This window comes from Cydia fagiglandana, chromosome 13, assembly GCF_963556715.1.
Source record: "Cydia fagiglandana chromosome 13, ilCydFagi1.1, whole genome shotgun sequence".
NCBI lineage: Eukaryota > Metazoa > Arthropoda > Insecta > Lepidoptera > Tortricidae > Cydia > Cydia fagiglandana.
The window spans coordinates 4,811,544-4,834,886 of record NC_085944.1 but is presented as its reverse complement, the minus strand read 5'-3'; the positions used below and the strand labels follow the sequence as shown (position 1 = coordinate 4,834,886).

Sequence of the window (23,343 nt, the reverse complement as noted above, 5' to 3'; positions counted from 1 at the left end):
TGCTGGGGCGTGACTATAAAATTGTGATCTGATAACCACAATAAAGAATAAAAGCGTTTTTGGTCATTTTAGGTATCGTTAAGCCTTTGAAGTAAAATTAAAATTGCAAGAAATGTCGATAGTTTATCGATATGACTTTATCGACATGGCTACAGCAACGTGGGCCTCATTGTTAATCGTACACTAAACAAAAGTGGCAACAGTGACAGCTCGCTGAGACACCGTCTATATATATATTATGTCTATGACTACCGCACAGAAAGGAAACTTCCTATAATATATAAAACCGAAGTTTGACAGTGGTTCAGGGTCGAATCATGCTATCCCTTTTTCATGGCATTATCCTTTTCGGTTATTTAGGGTTGTCAAAATTCAATTATATCTAATCTGTGGTCATGCACGCAAAAGGAAGTCAAGTGGTGCCAACCCTAATAATTGCTCGGAGCAATGCAGAGTGGCTACTGCCGGCTACATACGTAACGATAAATCGTTGCGATAAAACTGTGCAGTCCGGCTGTGCAGATAAATCGAACCGTGTGTATGACAAATCGTTACGATAATCGACAACGATTTGTCATAAGCCCCCTCCACACTCGTGCGCGAATCGCGGCGCGAAGCCGTTTAGGAACAATCACGTAGCATTGCGAACTCCAAATTAACAGGGACGTTCTCGAATTTTTTTTGGGAAGGTTATAATTTAGCATGATTATGACGATTTTAAATTTAAATAATATTTTTGAATAATATGTACTCGAAACATACATATTTTATGACCGACGTACGTATAATATAACGATTTTGTACGCCGACTAATTGAGTAGAATTATTATTTCTGAACGTTCCCCCAGAGACAGCTCTATACTATCTGTGCTTCTGTCAAAAAGCAAAAAAAAAGTAAAAAAAGTAGGTAACCAAACTTATTTTGTGTGATAGTTTTGTACTTTCTCTCAAATTCTTATCCTAAAACACTGTCTCCCGTCTTATATTAACACTAAAAAAAGAAAATGGGCGATCACGACGATTTTGAAGATAACCAGTACCCAGACAACGACGAGTTTGTTCCATACGTGACTGCCGGCAATCTCACACAAAGAAATGGCGCGAAAGTGGCGATTTGGGGCAAAATCACTAGAGTATCAGCGAGCGAGGGTTTTTACATCAAGACCGTCGATGACCAAGAAGTACTTATCAAGCTGAGGAAGCCCTTAGACGAGCCTTTGGAAGGCTGGTACGAGATATTTGGCGTGTCTCAAGGGAAGAGCATACTATGCGATGAATATGTGCCATTTAATCAAGAAATGGCCAAAAATGTCGATGTAGAAGGACACAAAGGCTTGGCGAGACTGTTAGCAGCCCTTGATGATCCCTGGAACCTTGGGGATGAAGGATCAAATGGGTTAAATGGTGTAATGCCAATGGAATGATTGCGGCTTTATTGGATATTTTAGCATGTAAGTTTGTTATACTGTACATTTCAAGAATAAAATTCATATAAAACATTTGGTATTTCTGGAACCTTGTTAAACCATTTCCTTTAATGTTAAAATTACACAATAATAAAATTGGTAATGATTGGTGATTTGGTTGCCACCTGGAATTAAATACAATGTTTTTTATTTTATTCAATGTTTGTAGTAGATAATTATACTTCAACACTACTTAAATAGAACTTTTATTAACAATCCATTCACTATTGTGGGTTTACTGGCATATTAATACAAGCGGTTTATACTAGATCCTGTTGCGTGGCAACCAAATTGCCGATGAATGATAATTAGTGTCTTTTTCCATCAAAAGAAAGATAGATCCTGTAAGATTAGGTTTGGCATTTTTCTTAGAACTAGTAGCATTAATTGTTCTTGGTTCCCACCAGATTTCCTGATAATACATGGTGTAACATGAGGAAACTGAATAATTTTACCACGCCTTTCTGAGGTCAAAAGAAGGAAAAAATTCCTGATCATATTATGCCTCTAAATATGATCAGGAATATGCTGTTAAAATTATTTGGTTTCCTTATGTTACACAGTGTATACAACAGATCACCGTATTATATAGGTATCGACATATAGTAGCAGATTTGCCCAGCCGTCAGATCTCATTTGCAGCAGTCAATATGATGGGTGGTGAGATGAGAAGGGGCGGCTACAGTGCCTGGGGCAACAAACTGCAAAATTGATAACAGGGTTTGTTAATAAGCATTGTCTATCCAGCACTGGACACGGGGATAGGACCGCATGGCACACTCCTTCTGTTTCCGGGCCTCCAACTTCATCCGTTTCTCATGTAGGACTGCATTCGAAAGGGCTCCTTCTATGCATGTCACTGGACGGTTCCTGCAATTTTGGGGCATAATTAGTATGAAATACTATCGTATTTTCGATATGTATTGTGAAAGAGTAGGCGATAGTATGGTCACATGAAACAGACTATATGAAATTGGGTTTGCTACTTTCCACCCCCGCTGGCCAATGTGTCACCGAATCGAGAAGCCAGCTCAAAACAAATTTAAAACACAATGGTAAGTGTAGTGTATTGAAATATGAGGATACTTCAGGCAATAATATCGCGATATAATAGTAAGGCCCCCCCCCACATCTGGCGTCTTTCGAGCGTCGGCGTCTACAATTCTATGGCCGACGTCGACGCAACGTCGACGCAGCGTTGACGCAACTGCGCAGCGACGTCATTTTCCATAGCGCTGGACCGACGCCGACAGACGCCGACGCTCGAAAGACGCCAGATGTGGGGGGACCCTAAGTATTCACTTAGTGCAAAAGAACAAGGATAAACCATGAGTATTAAAGGCACCGAAAAAAGAAAGAGAAATTAGGTAAGGACCAGGATGGACCTAGCAGGGGCCAGAATGTATAATCCAAGGGATCCTATCTCATCGCATAATAATTGATTGTCATAATGTCATGTTACTCATAAATCTCTTTTGGCATATTTTTTCTCCAGCTGAAACAGAAAGTATTTTCGAAAATATTTTGCATAGGTTGTGTAGAATAGGGTAGGTTAGGTTAGGTTTGTGTTATAATTTAATATGTGAAATGTTAATATTTCCAGCACAGTAACAATTATGCGAAAAGAGTTTTATGCGGAACATTACATTAGGACAATCAATCATTATGCGACCCAATATGGACCCGGAATCCATAGTTAGGACGAGAGAGAGAGAGAGAGAGAGAGAATGTGTTAATTTTGGCTAGTTGGGAACTAAGGGCTCCCCACATCTAGCGTCTTTCGAGCGTCGGCGTCTGGTCAGCGCTATGGAAAATGACGTCGCTGCGCAGTTGCGTCGACGTTGCGTCGAGCAGCGGCCATAGAGTTGTAGACGCCGACGCTCGAAAGACGCTAGATGTGGGGGGGGGGGGGCTAAAAGTGATGACTAGTATAGCCATACGTGGCCATGCCAAAAATCTCAACTCGGTATTCGGCATCAGTTCTGACGATTTCAACCCATCAGTATAATGGTCAACCAACTTACGTGACGGCTCCTCTACACGATGGGCCAGCGCCGGCCACGCCAAAGGACGCATTTATGCGTTAGAGGGAGCAAGTGATATTGCTATCTCATTCTACCGCATGGCTGCGTCCCTTGGAGTGGCCGGCGCTGGCCCATCGTGTAGAGGAGCCATGAGATAAGTCACTCGGTTAAACTACTTGTGATACTTACAAGGCTTTCCCAGCATCTGTCTTCTGCGTCCTCGGCAGCGATACACTGAGCGGCCTAGCCTTCGTTCCCTTAAGGGCCAGCTCTGTCAGGAACCTCTTTAAGTAATGCTTGAGCTGGACGTTCTCGGCCGCCAGTTTGTTTTTCTCGGCTCGAAGGCAAATGGCCTGTACTTTCACTTTGTTCATTTTTAGTATCAGCTTATCCATCTTGCTGTATTCTTTATATTCATTCTAAAATAAGATAGGTACTTATTTAAACATTTTAGAAGTGTTTTCAGGCTTGACAATTTAAGTATTGCTTATAACTCAACTCCGGTCATCTATTCGCTATGTGCACGACTGGTGCTGCCCTCATTTTGTCGGAATTTCTACGTTAAATCTTATGGAGTAAAATTAGTTCAAGCGGCTGCCGCTAGTACTAATGTCGGACATTCCATAAAATTACCTGTGTTTGTGACGATCAGCGCCACCGACTTCGCTCGTTCCCAATAAGGTTATGCTAGTTAGATCGAGGTGATGTGCTGTTTAAATCTTCGTCACATTACAATACAATAGTTATTTGTTTTACAAGGGGGTAAAGTTGTTGTTTAACCGCTCGTGCTAATATTGATACCCGAGCAAGCGAAAGATTCCAAAATTGAACCACGAGCGTAGCGAGTGGTTCGAAAAATGGAATCTTGAGCATTGTGAGGGTTTCAAAGCACGAGGGTTGAACAAAATTTGCCCCCGAGTGAAACACAAAATTTTTCACCACACCAATCCAAAGCAAATATTAAATGTAAAATATCAAACAAAATCAAATCCAAATGAATGTTATTAAATATTTATCATCCAAAATCATCATTTAAAAATCAATTCTACCAGCAAACATAAGAAAACAACTCAAAATTTGCATTGGATTACTTTGCCTCACATGTGAATAAAATGCAACTTTGCTATTCGTTTTTGAAGTGCAAAGTAAGTCTTTCCGAGCTGGTGTGGTGAAAATATCTATTACTCTTTATTGCACGCAATACAAGAAAATACCTGCAGCAAATATCAAGTAGAGGTGAACAACAGACAGCCATCGTTAAAAAGCGTACTTACTCTTCCAGACTAACTTTATGACACTGTTTTGTGTTAAGGCAGAACACTGATTTAAACTTTCACGATTATTTAACATTATGAAACTACACAACGGGACTTAATCGCGTATTTAAGTTTTAGGATTTACCTCCGACGTTTCGAGGACGGCGTTGTCCCCGTGGTCTCGGAGAAGACTGGCTTAAGTTTAAAGGCAGAAGTTTAGGAACTTACGATCATAGCGCTGTCCAGGTTCTCAAACTCCAGTATCTCCCCGTCTCCCTCACTCTGCATCACATCGTTGTCTCCCTCTACCTCGTACTTGCGGCATATCTCTGCCATTTGCATTATTTTATCCAACTTCTCCTTTACATCTTCGAGGCGCTGTAATTAATTTCAGTAAATAAGCTTCAGAAAGTAAGGGGTCATCCATTTAATACAAAGTAGGTTAAGAAAGAACACACACTTTTGTGGCGTCTTGACTGGCATCCACCATCGTTGCCAGGTATTCCTCCGTCCTGCTCCGTTCTATCTTTGCGTCTCTCTTCATCTGCCAGTACTTTCTAGCTAAGTCCTCTTTGTGCGCCAACATTTTTTTTAGCTTCGCGGCCATGGTGTTTGTAGATTTCATCCATTCCTTTTGCAAAGTTAAGATCAATTCCTGAAAACATGTTAAGGTACCTAAATAGTTTGTATGTTACTCTTCGAAGGCCGCAAAATAAGTGACACACTCTTATATGGCTCTACATATATACATGTCTACGTATATACATGTCCAAAGCATATGACAGAGTGTCACACCCCATACTGTTACAAAAATTAAACGCAATAGGCATACGTGGTAAAGCATTAGATTGGATGAAGTCATATCTCACGTCACGACAACAATATGTAGAAATAGAACACCTTGATAACCAAACCAGAACATTACACACTATCCAATCCAATATACGATATATCGAGAACTCAATCCCACAAGGAAGTGTCATAGGGTGCATCCTATTCCTCATTTACATAAATGACCTTCCAAAATCCACTGAACACAAAGTCGTTATGTTTGCCGACGACATATCCATCTTATTCCAATGCCCAGTTAACAATAGCTGCAGTTCCTACATAGAACAAACTTTTAATTCAATAACTCATTGGCTCAACGATCACAACCTCATAATAAATAATGATAAATCAAAATTAATCCAATTCAGACCAAGACAAAAGCAACCCCTAAATCTCAAAACTGTAATAAACAACCTAAATATTGAAGAAGTACCCGACTGCACATTATTGGGCCTTACACTAGACAGCCATTTGACATGGAAAAAACATGTAGAAAAAATTAAAAATAAACTTGCCCGATTTGTGTATGCACTTAGCGTATTGAAGTGTAGCACTACCTTAGAGTGTGCTGGAGTGGTATTATGGCCCTGTAAAATAAGGCTTGGACAAACATTAACCTTGGCCACACACCTCAGAGCCACTTCCTCACGGACAGAGCCTGAACCACTATAACTCGTGTTCGTCTGGGACGAAAGTAATTAATTCTCGACCGGTATCGCGTCCGACGCCGGTGGAGGCGCGGAACAGCTCTTCCTGAGCGTAAGTGAAAAATACTGAGCACGGCAGTCTCTGAGATACCAAAGCTTCTAGGACTGATTCCGTTTGCGCTACCCACGTAGAGGCCTGTGTCTACTGTGTGTGTAAGCTAGCTAGCATTTCGTATGGAGGGTTAGCAGGTGCACAGGTGCACTATGTGATGTCGGATTTATTTGGTGTTAAGCGGTATACCTTTAGTATTACTTGTGAGTGGCCACTAAGCTAACCCTCGGCGCCTCGTATAAGGTAGACACAGGTTGTTCTACGCAAGTCGTATAACCTTGATGTGTATTGATAATTAATCTAGTCCCTAGGCCTTCTTGACGTATAACCGTCCTACCCACCCGTGTGCTAATAGTAGTTATATTTGTTAAATCTGTTGACTGTAATAAGTAGCAGTACAAAATAAAACCCCACAAATAGCGTCCTCAGAGGTTATCCCCATCCGGTTAGATCCCCTCCAATTCCGCGTCAAAACTACCAGTACACATCAAAGCTTTTCTACCTGAAATCGGTTCTAGTCGCTTATTAAAGCCAGGTATGTAAGGTATGATGGATATTACCTCGGTTTCTAACCAAATACCTTCTTGTCTGTCCAACCTAACTACAAGGTAACTATGAAAGCTGAGGGCCAAACTAGAATATGAGAGGAAACACTGAATCAAAAGCAAGTCAAATTTATAGATGTTTATTTGTACCAGCGATTCGGAAAGGTGGACACCGTAAAGAGGAAGAACCGCCTAAGAAACCCCTCCAGTTTATTCTTTTGGTCTCTTTTCAAACAAAGGTTAACAAAGTTACTTATAAAGAACCTTAATCAGATCTATATTACCAATATAGCTAACCTAGCCAACTAACATACGCTGTCTTTATAAAGGTTGAACGAGAGTATAGCTAAATTTCCACAAGACAAATACACAATCAGAATATATTAGCCTAGTATTGGTTGATATGTTTCGGCAATAACAAGGGGTGAAGCGAAGTGATAGCGAAATAACCCGCGGTCTATAGAGAAGAACGTAATTACTACTTTATTTCTTCTCAACCAATACGTCAGCCCAACACAGTATAGTAGTACACACAATGAGGTCAATCTTCAGTGACTAATCGGATACGTGTCTACAAAGACTATTCTACAAAGCCCTACGGCCTTGCTCTACAACGCTATGAAAATATGGTGAGATAAATTGGTTGGTATTTATATCCGATTTGTCACCTCACATTAACAGAGTACTTAGCTTTGTATTAGCTGCTCGTCTGCCACTCGACACTGACTCTACAACTCTCTATTTGGTATAGTATTGAGATACTTGTTGATCGTCAAAATGGTGAATTAAGTCAGACAACCTCTCTCTTCTGCGTCTTTCAAATAAGTGCCTTCAACTTCCTTCTACAACCTTAACCAAGCTTAATTACTACAACTTTATTATTTACATATTATCTTAACCTAAATACAATGTAGCAGGGAATATTTTCGCTCGTCTCTGGTCCAGTGTCTTTGCAGCCCTTCCTCGCAAATGCTCCGTCTCGCTCCTCCACACTGCGCTGTCTCGCTCGCTCCCCTAGCGGCGCCGGAGTTCGTGGAAGATGCGTTGTCGCCTTTAAGTGACAACCCGCTGACTTGCACGTGTTGACTTATTCTGCAATAATTTGAAAAACCCAGAGTAGTTGCCTGCATTGTATAATCGCTCGTATATGTCAGCGGTAGGCTTCATATTAGGTCGTATTCAACCTTAAGAGTTAATAAATTTCTTTATTCCTTTCCTTGAACCGTCCCATCGCACACTTGTCCATATTGTATTTTTTTAACTTCCTTAGACCCTAACTAGAAACCAATAGTATTGTTTTTATATTTCTTTGTTTTATTAATTTATTACTTCGAGCGTTTGGTTTCCTCGTTCTCAGAATACGTTCGTTTAAATTTATTACTCTCTCCTGTCGTTCATAGTTCCGTCTCGAATTACTTAACAAGGTCTTTTAAATCGAATAATATTTATGATGCAATACTATGTTACCATCTCACCCCCCTCTCTTGTGGTCGATCAAAACGTATAACCATTCTTTTGGTCGTCTACAACAAAATAAGATTAGTTAATAGCTACTTATCCTACTCCCTTAACCCTATCATAAACCTATTGTAACTTATACAATGCCTAACAAAAAAACCTCTCAACTATTACTTCCTAAACAATAGCTTCAAACACCCCATTTACTGCGGTTCTACTATGCCAAGTGTGTCATAAACCCGAACAATAACTACTGAACGCCGGCGCTATATCTATTGTCTTCTATCTATCTCTACCTGCCCTGACTCACTGACCGTCAACCTGTTAATCTCTACTGTTGTTACGATCTGTATAATAACGGAAAAGGTATACCGCATTGTAATTCCCTTTAAATTCACCTGTATCTGGACAAACTAACGTATATACATTATCATACGGTATAGCTCCTATCCTGAACGGTCCTATATATAATTGTGAAAACTTTTTAGTTAGCTTTTTGTCAGCTTCCGATTTGGGAAAAGCTTTAAGCTTTACATAATCCCCAATATTAAATTGTATCAACCGATGTGTTTTATCATATGACTGTTTCCTATCTTCCGCCGCCTTTGCTAAATTGTCCCTAGCCCTTTCGCGAATTTCACTAATTGCCATACCGATGTGTCCCGTTACCTGATAACCTATTGTCAAATCACTAGAGAGCTTCGTGCCCTCCCCGCGTAGTATCTCTAATGGAGTAAACCCGGTTGAGACCTGGATAACATGGTTATAGCAATCTTCGATCTGTGAGACTACGTCAACCCATGATTTGTGTGATTTACTGCAATACGTCCTAAACATCCTTCCTAACTCTTTGTTAACCCGCTCACACGAATTTGCCCTTGGATTACGTACCGAGGTATGCCCTAGTTGGATACCTAACTGTGCTATCCCTTTCTCCCAAGTATTTGAAATGAACCCCAAGTAGCACAGATTTGCTGTATAGCAGCCGCATAATGAAGTAAGAATACGCTTGAAGCTGAAATAAAAAAGCTGCATAAGAGCTGTATAAGCGTCTTTTCAGCTTTTATTACTCTTAAATGGGCACAAATTAGGCAGCCTTAAGTTCACATAGCTACTTAAGAGCGCTGTAGCAGCAATTTAACGGAATTATAAGTGGCAACAGGAGTTATAAGAGGTGTATATTGACTGGGTAAGAGACCACCAGTTACCCTTTATTCAGCTAATATGTCACATGTGCACCCTAATACCGGGAAAGATTGACGTTGGGCTGAATAAAAGATAATTAATAACATACTTTTACACCTCTGCCTTAAAAAGCAGCTATTATTTAGTATAGTGACACTGACGATGAACGCAGAGGTGAACATATTTATATTGAAGTAAAAACGTTAAGCGCAACGACGCCATAAGTCATTTTGTTAAAGTGTTTAGTTGAATGTTAATACATGATCTTTTATATATTTACGCGAGAAAGATGTTTGGGAATGCAAGTTTATTGACATTATATATATACATTATCTAAGAAAATTTCAGTGCGCCACGAATATAATCAGTATTTATTTAATTTAATGATATAAATAAGCTATGTGTAAAAACTATTTCAGTGGTTTGGGCAGAATTATGAGATAAAAAGTTAATAATACGTTATAGGAAGTACTAAACTAATGATTTAGGTTAAGAACTCATGCACAAAACCTTTTTGTTACCCTTAAAAGTTGGAAAAGTAATTTCAATTTTGTAGGTTATCTACAATAAAATGGCGATCAATGTTAAAAAGCAACGTGAACCATTAAAATTCTAATATGCAGCATAAGACTGTTATATATCTGATAAAGATACTTAAGTGAACCACTATAAAGTCCAAGTCGTTATTTCGATACACTAGTGAACCTCTAAACAGTTATAAGGCATCTTGTGAACGTTTAAACAGCCGCTATGCAGACAGTCTCAATGGTAGTATAATAGGCTGCTTAGCGGTAAACATGTTCAGCGCTAAGCCGTATTATGCGCCACATGTGTTCGATTATACTTCTATTGGTTTCATAATAGTTCACTCGTTCTCCCTTATAATAAGTCAGTGAAATAAAAGCTGCTTAGCGGTAAACATGTTCAGCTATAAGCTGTATTATGCGCCACATGTGTTCCATTTATACGTCTATTGGCTTCATATTAGTTCACTCGTGCTCCCTTAAAGGTCAGCGTAATAAAAGCTGCTTAGCGGTAAACATGTTCAGCGATAAGCTGTATTATGCGCCCCATGTGTTCCATTATACGTCTATTGGCTTCATAATAGTTCATTCGTGCTTCCTTAAAAAGTCAGAATAATAAAAGCTGCTTAGCAGTAAACATGTTCAGCTATAAGCTGTATTATGCGCCACGTATGTTCCATTATACGTCTATTGGCTTCATAATAGTTCACTCGTACTCCCTTAAAAGTCAGCGTAATAAAAGTTGCTTAGCGGTAAACATGTTATGCGACAAGCTGTATTATGTGCCACATGTGTTCCATTATACGTCTATTAGCTTCATAATAGTTCACTTGTGCTCCCTTAATAAGTCAACGTAATAAAAGTCCACAATTACCTCCTTATACAGCACATGGCGTAATTTTATCCACTAAACAGACCTTATAACGGTTAAAGCATTTGATAACCCTTAAAGCTGTATAAAGTCGTAGCAAATATACCTTTATATCACTCTTTGCGTATTAATGGTAGTTTTCAGAGCCGTAATGCAGCGTTTAATCAGCCCTAAGCTATATAAATATCACTGAGATCTATTATACAGCTGTAGGACCACGAGTGTGCTCTTATAAGAGTCTTAATACGCACAGAGCGTTAAATAGAACTAAAAGTGAGTAGTTATAGAGCTATCTGTGCTACTTGGGATGTGATCCATTATCCGTTATAATTCGTCCTATTTTGATCAATTTGTGAAACTTCTTCACGCAGCCCAATGCACCACTACCTGTTGCCTTGCTTAATGGATATAGCTGTATATACTTGCTAAACGCATCCTGCATCACAAAAATATATGTTTTACCAAACCGTCCTGAAGGTAGTGGTCCATAAAAGTCACCAAATACTATTTCTCCTACTTCTTTAACAATCACTGGCTTACATGGCCCAGAATGGTTATCTAACGCATGTTTAGATTTTTGACAGACGTCGCATTGGCGCAAGACATTTCCTATTATGTGCGACATACCGGGGAAGTAATATCTTTTCTTCATCAATGCTAAAACTTTAAACCTGCCATAATGACCTATTTCTTCGTGGATATTAGTTATCAAGTCCCTCTGTAATTTTCCCGGAATAACTAACATACGTCCTCCTGACTTCGGATTCACATAATAGAGAACTCCATCTACGACTTCATAAAATCGAGACCTTTTATCCCCGTTAACCTTCTCTTTATTGGATAACTGAAGTAATACCTTCTTTAAATATTCGTCCTCTACCTGATGCTTTCCTATCTCTGCCAACCGATCTCTAACGAGCCCAGAATTTGCAACTTCAAATAAATTTATTTCGGGTTGTTGTAACTTCGTAGTCTTTATGTCTGTCACCCCTTCTATGTGCCGCGATAGGACGTCTGCTACCACATTATCGATACCCTTTACATACTCTATTTGATAATCAAATCGTCCTATGTAGTGTACCCAACGGATCATGCGTGCACTCAGTAACTTGCATGAATTCAGAAACGTAAGGCTTTTATGATCGGTTCGTATTACTAATTTTGCTCCCCGTAGGTAAGTCTCGAATTTAGCTAAACTGTATATAATAGCCCATAATTCTTGTTCCGTGACTGTCCATCTCATTTCCGCTTCGGTAAGCCCTTTACTACAGAACCCTATCACTTGTCTCTCACCCGTATCCGATAATTGATACACGCACCCCGCAATGCCTATGGCGCTACTATCCGTTTGTAGATAGTAAGTCTTATTTATGTCCGGATGTACTAACATTACTGATTTCAAAAATAGCGCTTTAACCCGTTCAAAACATTCATTCTCTACATGTGTCCACTTAAACATGACATCCCGTTTCAACAGATCGCATAGCGGTCTGGTTTCCTCCCCATACCTTTCTATAAATCGTCTGAAATAATTGATAAGCCCCAAGAACGCCCTGACTTGTTTCGCGTTTTTGGGAATAGGGAAATCCTGGATAGCTTTTGTCTTGTCTGGGTCCATTTGAATCCCTTTAGTGCTAACTATATGCCCTAACAGCTTTACTTCCACTTGCAGAAATTTACATTTCTCTATATTACAAGTCATATTTGCGTCATGTAACTTCTCAAGAACCTGATCAATATGTGATAGATGTAAATCAAGGTTCCCAATCGTATATACAATTAAATCGTCTAAATAATTCACACAAAACGCCCTAACTCCGCCCAATATTATGTCCATTGCTCGAGAAAAGCTAGCTACTGATGTCTTCAACCCTTGAGGCAATACGGCGTATGTATAACTTTTGCCCATGAACGTGAAACCAGTATACTTGGTTGAGTCTTTATGAATCGGTATTTGGAAGTATGCATTATTGAGATCAATCAAACTAATGTAATTTACCCCGTGGAATGATTGTAAAATCTCTGATGTAATTGGTGGTGCCTCCGCGTCCCCTAACATTCTTTTGTTAAGTTCTCGCGCATCTAGTAATAATCTTACGGAGCCGTCCTTCTTCTTCGTATAGGTAAGTGGACTACAATACGCAGTGGCCTCACGTTTGATAACGCCTAAACTCTCTAATTCGTCTATTTTTGCCTTTACTAATTCCCTATGTGCAAACGGTATCGGGTAACTACGCTTTATAAATGGGGTCTCATCTTGCATTTTAATCTCGTGCGTATATTTATTTGTCAGCCCTAACTTCTGTGAAAACACATTTTGGTGTTTCTTCAATGTCCGCAACAGCAAGGTCCTATGCTGTTCATCGACGTCCATAATCGCTATATACCTATCAATAAGTTCGGAACCTGCACCTTCGCCAAACGTCCTAACATCGTTCGTTTGTGTCCCCAGCTCGGCCAAGGCCTCCAAGGAATACATGACTTTAGCTAGACGATCTTCTTCAGTCTGACCGCTGAACGTCGCATTCGCCCTCACTCCTAAATGTTTTATTGTTAAACTTTGATCCTCACAATCAATAGTCCCTTTCACTCTCCTCAACCAATCCCAGCCTAAAATAACTGACCGTCGTATCTTTTGTAGTACTAGCGCGGGAGTCTCGACTTGTGTTTTTGCAATTTCTATAGTAATTAGATAAAGACTCCTAACATTTTCGCTTCTAGACCCAAAAGCTCCCGTAAGATGTATCGCGGGTATAGGTATTTCGGGTAATGGTCCTAGCTCCGATCTCAAATTAACATATAATTCACCGGAAATAGCCGTTATCTGACTCCCTGTGTCTATCAGTGCCTTTATCACACGACTACCTACTTTAATTTCTACCTCAGGTAATCTTGGCAACGTCGGGTCTACGTTCCCCTCTTGTTCGTCTATACTTTCATCTAAGTCGTCAAGAATGGTATATAATTCCCCTTTCCTGTTATAACACGTAACGCACGGTCTACCCCATTCTTCACATAACATAGCCCGCTCGTTCTTATCGCTAAAAAGTCTACCTATGCATTCTAACGTTCTAGATTTATCTAACCCTAAACGCGCACCACAACCTATCGGTTTCCTGTCCCCATCTCCTAGCTTGCCTAAACCTTGCCCCGCACGCCAACCCCAGCGATTCATTAACTTATAAGCTACACCTATGCTACTAACCACCGCGTCCCGTTTTACCTCTTTATCTACAGTCTTACAAACGGGACTTATTTGTTCGACTGAGCCCCGTTTCCCTGACCCGAACCTACCCCAGTGCCCGCGGATTGATTATTTCCCGCGATTCCTGGACTTGAAGACTCCTGTGAAAAACTAGGCCTACTTGTTGACGACGAAGAAGCCGGTTCCCATTTGATTGCCGGGAAATTGCGCCTGTTATAATTATTTCTACCTCGTCCGCGCCACCTGCCTCTATACGACCTTTGATTTTCGCCATCTTGTCTTCCCTCTAGTATTGCGACTAAGGGTGTATTACCACGCGTATGTCCTATTCCTCTCCTATTAAACGATTGTCTATGCGAAAAATTGTCCCTGCTAGTTCCCTGGCCTGCCACACTACCATTAACACTATCGGAACTAATATTCTGGTCGTAATCGAACAAGAAGTCCGTCGCTGCCCGTACGCTAACTTTCCCTACCCGTGTATATGTGTACCACATTTGTTGTACATCCTTCGGATAGTGACGCATAATATATCCTACTAAGTCACTCTCCTCTAACGGTATAGTTAACGCACTAACCGTATCGACTTGTTCTGCGAAGTGCTCCCCCATACTCAGTTTCCCTTTAGCATCGAACTTTCCTTTAATAAGTCTAATTTTCGCGGCCTCCTGATGTTGTTTGGTCCAGTATCTATTCTTAAAATCCATCTCAAAATCTTCGAAATTTCGCCAATTTTTACTATCTAATCCCAAGACAGTACGCGCGGATCCCGTCAGGCACTCGGTCACTACATCTAAGACCCTATCTTGCGCGTTAATCGAATTAACGTATCTACGTAATTTTTCAATGAATTTCATTGGATTTGGGTCGTTATTTCCATTAAAGCTGGGCTTAGTGAACGGCGGCATCACATAAACGCTAGTCCTCTTATTACTGCACGCGTTCCCGTCCGCCTCTATGTTCTGCGCCGCCTCGGATTCGGTCCGCGAGACTGCACTCTCACTACTCCCACTTGCGGTTGACGACATAGAGTCCACACGCTTTACTAGCTCGTCAAACCTAGTTAAAAGAGACTCAAAACTACGCTGCTGTAAAGCAAACAAATCTACACTAGCTTGCTGCTCCTCGTCATTGTCAATTTCAATTCGTCGTTGTTTACTTGATTCGCTACTATTCGTTACGGCGCTACGTTTTGCACCACGAACTTTACTACCACGTCCTGACATCCTGCTACGATTAGACGGTTCAAGGAACGAAAAAAAATTGAACGCTATATTAAAATAGCACACAAAATAGTACACTCGTTCAACCTTTTAAATCTGAATTAGAAAATCCTATATTGTAAAACACCCCTCTCCAATCTTTAGACTAAAGTCGCTGGTACTAATGACTCGGCTGGATCGAAATCTCTCTTCTTAGTGTATTTACTTTTAATTGTTTTTTCTTATTTCTATAAAGTGATCGTCGATTTTAATTTAAATGCCTACGTTGTGTTTATTTATTTTGTAGTAATTTTGAGTAACAGATCAAGTCCTTCTAGTTGTGTCTTTTTTTTGTTTTATAATATCTTGACACAAAGTCTAGAATCCTGCGTCATGCGGCACCACGTGGAGTGGTATTATGGCCCTGTAAAATAAGGCTTGGACAAACATTAACCTTGGCCACACACCTCAGAGCCACTTCCTCACGGACAGAGCCTGAACCACTATAACTCGTGTTCGTCTGGGACGAAAGTAATTAATTCTCGACCGGTATCGCGTCCGACGCCGGTGGAGGCGCGGAACAGCTCTTCCTGAGCGTAAGTGAAAAATACTGAGCACGGCAGTCTCTGAGATACCAAAGCTTCTAGGACTGATTCCGTTTGCGCTACCCACGTAGAGGCCTGTGTCTACTGTGTGTGTAAGCTAGCTAGCATTTCGTATGGAGGGTTAGCAGGTGCACAGGTGCACTATGTGATGTCGGATTTATTTGGTGTTAAGCGGTATACCTTTAGTATTACTTGTGAGTGGCCACTAAGCTAACCCTCGGCGCCTCGTATAAGGTAGACACAGGTTGTTCTACGCAAGTCGTATAACCTTGATGTGTATTGATAATTAATCTAGTCCCTAGGCCTTCTTGACGTATAACCGTCCTACCCACCCGTGTGCTAATAGTAGTTATATTTGTTAAATCTGTTGACTGTAATAAGTAGCAGTACAAAATAAAACCCCACAAATAGCGTCCTCAGAGGTTATCCCCATCCGGTTAGATCCCCTCCAATTCCGCGTCAAAACTACCAGTACACATCAAAGCTTTTCTACCTGAAATCGGTTCTAGTCGCTTATTAAAGCCAGGTATGTAAGGTATGATGGATATTACCTCGGTTTCTAACCAAATACCTTCTTGTCTGTCCAACCTAACTACAAGGTAACTATGAAAGCTGAGGGCCAAACTAGAATATGAGAGGAAACACTGAATCAAAAGCAAGTCAAATTTATAGATGTTTATTTGTACCAGCGATTCGGAAAGGTGGACACCGTAAAGAGGAAGAACCGCCTAAGAAACCCCTCCAGTTTATTCTTTTGGTCTCTTTTCAAACAAAGGTTAACAAAGTTACTTATAAAGAACCTTAATCAGATCTATATTACCAATATAGCTAACCTAGCCAACTAACATACGCTGTCTTTATAAAGGTTGAACGAGAGTATAGCTAAATTTCCACAAGACAAATACACAATCAGAATATATTAGCCTAGTATTGGTTGATATGTTTCGGCAATAACAAGGGGTGAAGCGAAGTGATAGCGAAATAACCCGCGGTCTATAGAGAAGAACGTAATTACTACTTTATTTCTTCTCAACCAATACGTCAGCCCAACACAGTATAGTAGTACACACAATGAGGTCAATCTTCAGTGACTAATCGGATACGTGTCTACAAAGACTATTCTACAAAGCCCTACGGCCTTGCTCTACAACGCTATGAAAATATGGTGAGATAAATTGGTTGGTATTTATATCCGATTTGTCACCTCACATTAACAGAGTACTTAGCTTTGTATTAGCTGCTCGTCTGCCACTCGACACTGACTCTACAACTCTCTATTTGGTATAGTATTGAGATACTTGTTGATCGTCAAAATGGTGAATTAAGTCAGACAACCTCTCTCTTCTGCGTCTTTCAAATAAGTGCCTTCAACTTCCTTCTACAACCTTAACCAAGCTTAATTACTACAACTTTATTATTTACATATTATCTTAACCTAAATACAATGTAGCAGGGAATATTTTCGCTCGTCTCTGGTCCAGTGTCTTTGCAGCCCTTCCTCGCAAATGCTCCGTCTCGCTCCTCCACACTGCGCTGTCTCGCTCGCTCCCCTAGCGGCGCCGGAGTTCGTGGAAGATGCGTTGTCGCCTTTAAGTGACAACCCGCTGACTTGCACGTGTTGACTTATTCTGCAATAATTTGAAAAACCCAGAGTAGTTGCCTGCATTGTATAATCGCTCGTATATGTCAGCGGTAGGCTTCATATTAGGTCGTATTCAACCTTAAGAGTTAATAAATTTCTTTATTCCTTTCCTTGAACCGTCCCATCGCACACTTGTCCATATTGTATTTTTTTAACTTCCTTAGACCCTAACTAGAAACCAATAGTATTGTTTTTATATTTCTTTGTTTTATTAATTTATTACTTCGAGCGTTTGGTTTCCTCGTTCTCAGAATACGTTCGTTTAAATTTATTACTCTCTCCTGTCGTTCATAGTTCCGTCTCGAATTACTTAACAAGGTCTTTTAAATCGAATAATATTTATGATGCAATACTATGTTACCATCTCAGTGCGCTGGCGGCGTATCACTCACAAGCAGTCGCATGGCTACGTTACGGGCTTCTCTTGTGGGGCCACAGCACCGACATTCAAAACGTTTTCATCATGCAGAAAAAATGTATCAGGATCCTAGTAAATATACATCCACCCCACAGCTGTAGACCACACTTCAAAGATCTTAACTTACTGACCCTCCCCTCTCTGTACATTTTGGAAGTAGCTACATTTGTCCGAAAAAACCTACATTTATTCCAATTTTGTCAAAACCCTCGACGTCAACACTACATAGAACTTCCGGAGCCTAAATTAGAAATATATAAGAACGGACCATACTACAGGGCCATAAATGTTTATAACAAAATCCCCACTTATTTAAAAACAGACTCCAATTTCATAAACCGCCTTAAAACTATGCTGATGGATAAATGTTACTACTCAATAGCCGAATTTATGGAGGATGATACTAAATATGTAATAAATAAATAGTAACTTGTGCAGATAATATAAATATAATTGTATTATATTATAACATATATATTTTATATTAATACAAAAAGTAATAAGTACTTAAAACGTAATGTAGTTAGTAAACCTTGTTTATAGGTAATAAGATTCAAGTATTCATTAGAAGAGGCTGTTAAACTTAAAAGTGCAATTTAGAAAATGTATAAGTATTACTTTGTAGAGAAGTGCAATTTAGATAATGTTAATGTATAAGTATTATAATATCGAACCTAAGTATAAGTCAGTAGTAATAATAACCAAAACTATTGTTAACTAATTAACTAAATTGTTAACCACCAAAATTTTGCTACACCCTTTCCAGGGTCCATGTATTTAACATCTGTACTATGGTATGCAAATAAAGATCTCTTATCTCTTATCTCTTACAAATAAGATCGTGTCAGATATTTTTGCGGCCTTCGAAGAGTAGACATATTATTGCAGGCGACTGTAGCTTTGGTTTTGTGTTTTGGTTTGGTTTAGGTATTACAGTAGGTTTAGATAAAATAAGTTATTATAGCCTGGCAAACCCAGTTAGTCTGAAGAAAAAGGCATGATATTCAATTTATTTACCTATGGATATGGGAGACCGATCCTTCGCGCCGACTTTTTTCAAAGCCATTTTTTCCTACAGACAAATTAAGGATGACTCACGCTAGACCAGGCCGGAGCTTCTGGCGCCTCGTTTTCTATGGAAAGCACCACGTGATCACCGGCCAGCCGTCATAGAAGATGCCATGTCGAACGCCTCAGCCCGGGCCCGGTCCGGTCCAGCGTGAGTCATCTTTTAGTCGGTATGCAATTAATTTTCAGTGTAATGTTTCTAATCCGACCTTAAAAAGTTCATCACTTACCGAAGCCTGTTTGTATTTGTATCTCATTCCTAGCGATATCCTGCTGGTAGATGTCGTCCTTCTCTCTCAGGCTATTGTAGTGGCTCATGATGGGGTGAACCTCTCCAAGAAAGAGTTGTACACGTCTCAGAGCTGCTCCCAGTAGGTACATGTCAATATTTCTATTTAAACCGACCAAAAAAATCAATCTCTTACCGACACTTGTTGTATTTGTATCTCATTCCTAGCGATATCCTGTTGGTAGAAGTCGTCCTTCTCCCTCAGACTATTGTAGTGGCTCATGATGGGGTTGAATCTCTCCAAGAAAGAGTTGTACACGTCTCGGAGCTGGTTCCAGTACATCTCTATTTAAACCGACCATAAAAATCAATCTCTTACCGACGCCTGTTGTATTTGTATCTCATTCCTAGCGATATCCTGCTGGTAGAAGTCGTCCTTCTCCCTCAGGCTATTGTAGTGGCTCATGATGGGGTTGAACCTCTCCAAGAAAGAGTTGTACACGTCTCGGAGCTGGTTCCAGTACATCTCTATTTAAACCGACCATAAAAATCAATCTCTTACCGACGCCTGTTGTATTTGTATCTCATTCCTAGCGATATCCTGCTGGTAGATGTCGTCCTTCTCTCTCAGGCTATTGTAGTGGCTCATGATGGGGTTGAACCTCTCCAAGAAAGAGTTGTACACGTCTCGGAGCTGGTTCCAGTACATCTCTATTTAAACCGACCATAAAAATCAATCTCTTACCGACGCTTGTTGTATTTGTATCTCATTCCTAGCGATATCCTGCTGGTAGATGTCGTCCTTCTCTCTCAGACTATTGTAGTGGCTCATGATGGGGTTGAACCTCTCCAAGAAAGAATTGTACACGTCTCAGAGCTGCTCCCAGTAGGTATATCTCTATTTAAAACGACCCTAAAAAGTCCATCTCTTACCGAAGCCTGTTGTATTTGTATCTCATTCCTAGCGATATCCCGCTGGTAGAAGTCGTCCTTCTCCCTCAGACTATTGTAGTGGCTCATGATGGGGTTGAACCTCTCCAGGAAAGAGTTGTACACGTCTCAGAGCTGCTCCCAGTAGGTACATCTCTATATTTCTATTTAAACCGACCAAAAAATAGTGTCCGACCGAAGGTTCGGTTTCGGTTTCGGTTTCGGCCAGTTTCGGCCAAAAAATCATGTTTCGGCTGTAGTTTCGGTTTCGGCCAAAAAACGGCCGAACCTTTCGGCCGGGCCGAAACTTACGAAATGGTACTTCGGACAAAGACCAAAAGTTGGGGAATAAGTAGGACAACAATATTAATATCTACATATACTGATTCATGTATAGGTACAGAAATTAATTGGTTTATTATAAAACACAATTCCACTAATGAGGGCGCCACTGGACAGCCGACGCAGTTTTAAGAGGCTGTCAATACTTATAACGCGCACACTGTCTAATTGTATCGGAGTGAATGAGATAGCACTGTCGCATGTTACTGGGCCCTGGGCAAGAGAATATGAAAGAAAACTCATCATCTTCCTCGCGTAATCCCGGAATTTTTGCCGTGCCCTGGCAATGGGAATGGGAGCCTGGGGTCCAATAGACAACTAATCCCAAAAATTGATGTAGGCACTAGTTTTTACGAAAGCGACTGCCATCAGACTGACCTTCAAACCCAGAGTGTTAACTAGGCCTTATCGGGACTAGTCCGGCTTCCTCACGATGTTTTTCCTTCACCGAAAAGCAAATAGTAAATATCAAATGATATTTGTAGGTAAATAAGTTCCGAAAAACTTTTGCTTCGTCGAACGTCGAACGTCGACGAAACTGCGGTCTCGCTTTTTAATACAATGGACATTAGTTGGAGTCTGTGCTCAACTACTTATCCTGAAGCCTGAAGCACGGCTTTGACTTCGCATGAAAGTTCGCCTCACTGGGGCACTTCGGACTTTTAGGCCCAGGTGAAGATCGGTACCTGGCCTTGCGATATTGTTAACAAAATATTTCGCGCTCGCTGCGCTCGCGTTTTTGGTTGGTGTTTTGGTTGACCCTGTATCTACATGTTAGCTTGACTAGTGACTGAATAGAGTTAGACCAAGAAAATTCTGCAATGATTTTGATACGCAGTGCAACCAGTGCAAATGTTATTGGTACGTCATAATTTCATAGAAGTTTTGACGTTTAAAATAACACTTGCACTGCGTGTGTTATCAAAATCGTTGCAGAATTATCTTGGTCTTAGTAATTTTCTTAAAAAAACTGCTTAAGTAACATCAATTTCAAGGACATTCGGTGTTGACAGCCCCATAATATGTGTATAAAAGCGGTTTTATGACATTTTTCAACGATTTTATCAAGTCTACAAAAGTTTCGGTTTCGGTTTCGGTTTCGGCCGAAACTAGAGCCAAAGCCGAACATTCGGTTTCGGTTTCGGTTTCGGCAAAAAAACATGTTTCGGTCGGACACTACCAAAAAATCAATCTCTTACCGAAGCCTGTTGTATTTGTATCTCATTCCTAGCGATATCCCGCTGGTAGAAGTCGTCCTTCTCCCTCAGGCTATTGTAGTGGCTCATGATGGGGTTGAACCTCTCCAGGAAAGAGTTGTACACGTCTCAGAGCTGCTCCCAGTAGGTACATCTCTATATTTCTATTTTAATCGACCAAAAAAATCAATCTCTTACCGACACTTGTTGTATTTGTATCTCATTCCTAGCGATATCCTGCTGGTAGAAGTCGTCCTTCTCCCTCAGACTATTGTAGTGGCTCATGATGGGGTTGAACCTCTCCAAGAAAGAGTTGTACACTTCCCAGAGCTGCTCCCAGTAGGTACATCTCTATTTAAACCGACCATAAAAAGTCCATCTCTTACCGAAGCCTGTTGTATTTGTATCTCATTCCTAGCGATATCCTGCTGGTAGAAGTCGTCCTTCTCCCTCAGACTATTGTAGTGGCTCATGATGGGGTTGAACCTCTCCAAGAAAGAGTTGTACACGTCTCGGAGCTGGTTCCAGTACATCTCTATTTAAACCGACCATAAAAATCAATCTCTTACCGACGCTTGTTGTATTTGTATCTCATTCCTAGCGATATCCTGCTGGTAGAAGTCGTCCTTCTCCCTCAGGCTATTGTAGTGGCTCATGATGGGGTTGAACCTCTCCAGGAAAGAATTGTACACGTCTCGGAGCTGGTTCCAGTACATCTCTATTTGCAGCTTCTTTGGTCGGCACAGGCTTCTCATCTCTTCTTCGTGCTTGAAACATAATTATGACATTACACTAAATATTAGCGTGTTTTTTTAGGGTTCCGTACCCAAATAGCCGTAATAGGGTCCCCCTATTACGGCTATTACTAAGACTCCACTGTCCGTCTGTCACCAGGATGTATCGCATGAACCGTTATAGCTAGACAGTTGAAATTTTCACTGACGATGTATTTCTGTTGCCGCTATAACAACAAATACTAAAAAGTACGGAACCCTCGGTGAGCGAGTCTGGCTCGCACTTGTCCGGTTTTTTTTAAGCGGGGATGCGGGGAAATAAAATTGTTTGATAAAAAAAACTTCTAGGAATAAGTAGGTACTATACATATAATTGGTAGGTATATCTACATATGTATAGATACTTTTGGCGAATTGTTACATTCGCTACTATTGATGCTTACTGTACCATTGGTAGGTATATCTACATATGTATAGATACTTTTGGCGAATTGTTACATTCGCTACTATTGATGGTTACTGTACCTACAATATTTTACAAAATGTTTGAAGGCGCCACAGCACGTCAAGCATATGATGGCGATTCGTCGCAATTTTCGATTGGTCATGACCAGCATCCGGTGATTAGCGCGCACGCTTCCGCTCTGACGATGACATCTGACAGCGTGACAGCCGTGACAGATGTTCGGTGACACGGCCATTGTGCGTGACATGCCAGCGATATCAAATGTGCACAGATTGTTCGTGAACAAAAGTCCGATTTAAGTGGGATTCTCGTCCTTTGAGACTCGTCGTCTGTATCTTTAGGTATTTGAAAAAGAGTAAGCAAAATCTACCCTCAACTGGCTTAAGA

The 23,343-nt window shown here is 40.5% G+C and overlaps 2 protein-coding genes across 2 annotated transcripts in view; one reads left to right on the top strand and one right to left on the bottom strand.

The window, feature by feature from the left end:
• The first annotated feature begins 890 nt into the window (after positions 1–890).
• On the top strand, positions 891–1,499 carry LOC134670050 (uncharacterized). Its single transcript, XM_063527712.1, has one exon. It carries the CDS (start codon positions 1,005–1,007, stop codon positions 1,422–1,424), a length of 420 nt encoding a protein of 139 aa, XP_063383782.1. The 5' UTR covers positions 891–1,004; the 3' UTR covers positions 1,425–1,499.
• A 211-nt stretch (positions 1,500–1,710) lies between these two features.
• LOC134670051 (dynein regulatory complex subunit 2) overlaps positions 1,711–23,343 on the bottom strand; it is a 31,200-nt gene continuing 9,567 nt past the window's right edge. The window contains exons 5-9 of the mRNA XM_063527713.1: positions 22,326–22,523; positions 5,207–5,401; positions 4,975–5,124; positions 3,680–3,909; positions 1,711–2,336 (exon numbers count right to left, since the gene is read on the bottom strand). Of these exons, the coding sequence (XP_063383783.1) occupies positions 2,192–2,336; positions 3,680–3,909; positions 4,975–5,124; positions 5,207–5,401; positions 22,326–22,523 (918 nt within the window). The 3' untranslated portion in view covers positions 1,711–2,191. The remainder of the gene's footprint in view (positions 2,337–3,679; positions 3,910–4,974; positions 5,125–5,206; positions 5,402–22,325; positions 22,524–23,343) is intronic.

What these genes read in the sequence shown, in the direction of transcription:
- LOC134670050 (XM_063527712.1), top strand. Translation starts at nt 1,005, where the DNA reads ATGGGCGATCACGACGATTTTGAAGATAACCAGTACCCAGACAACGAC.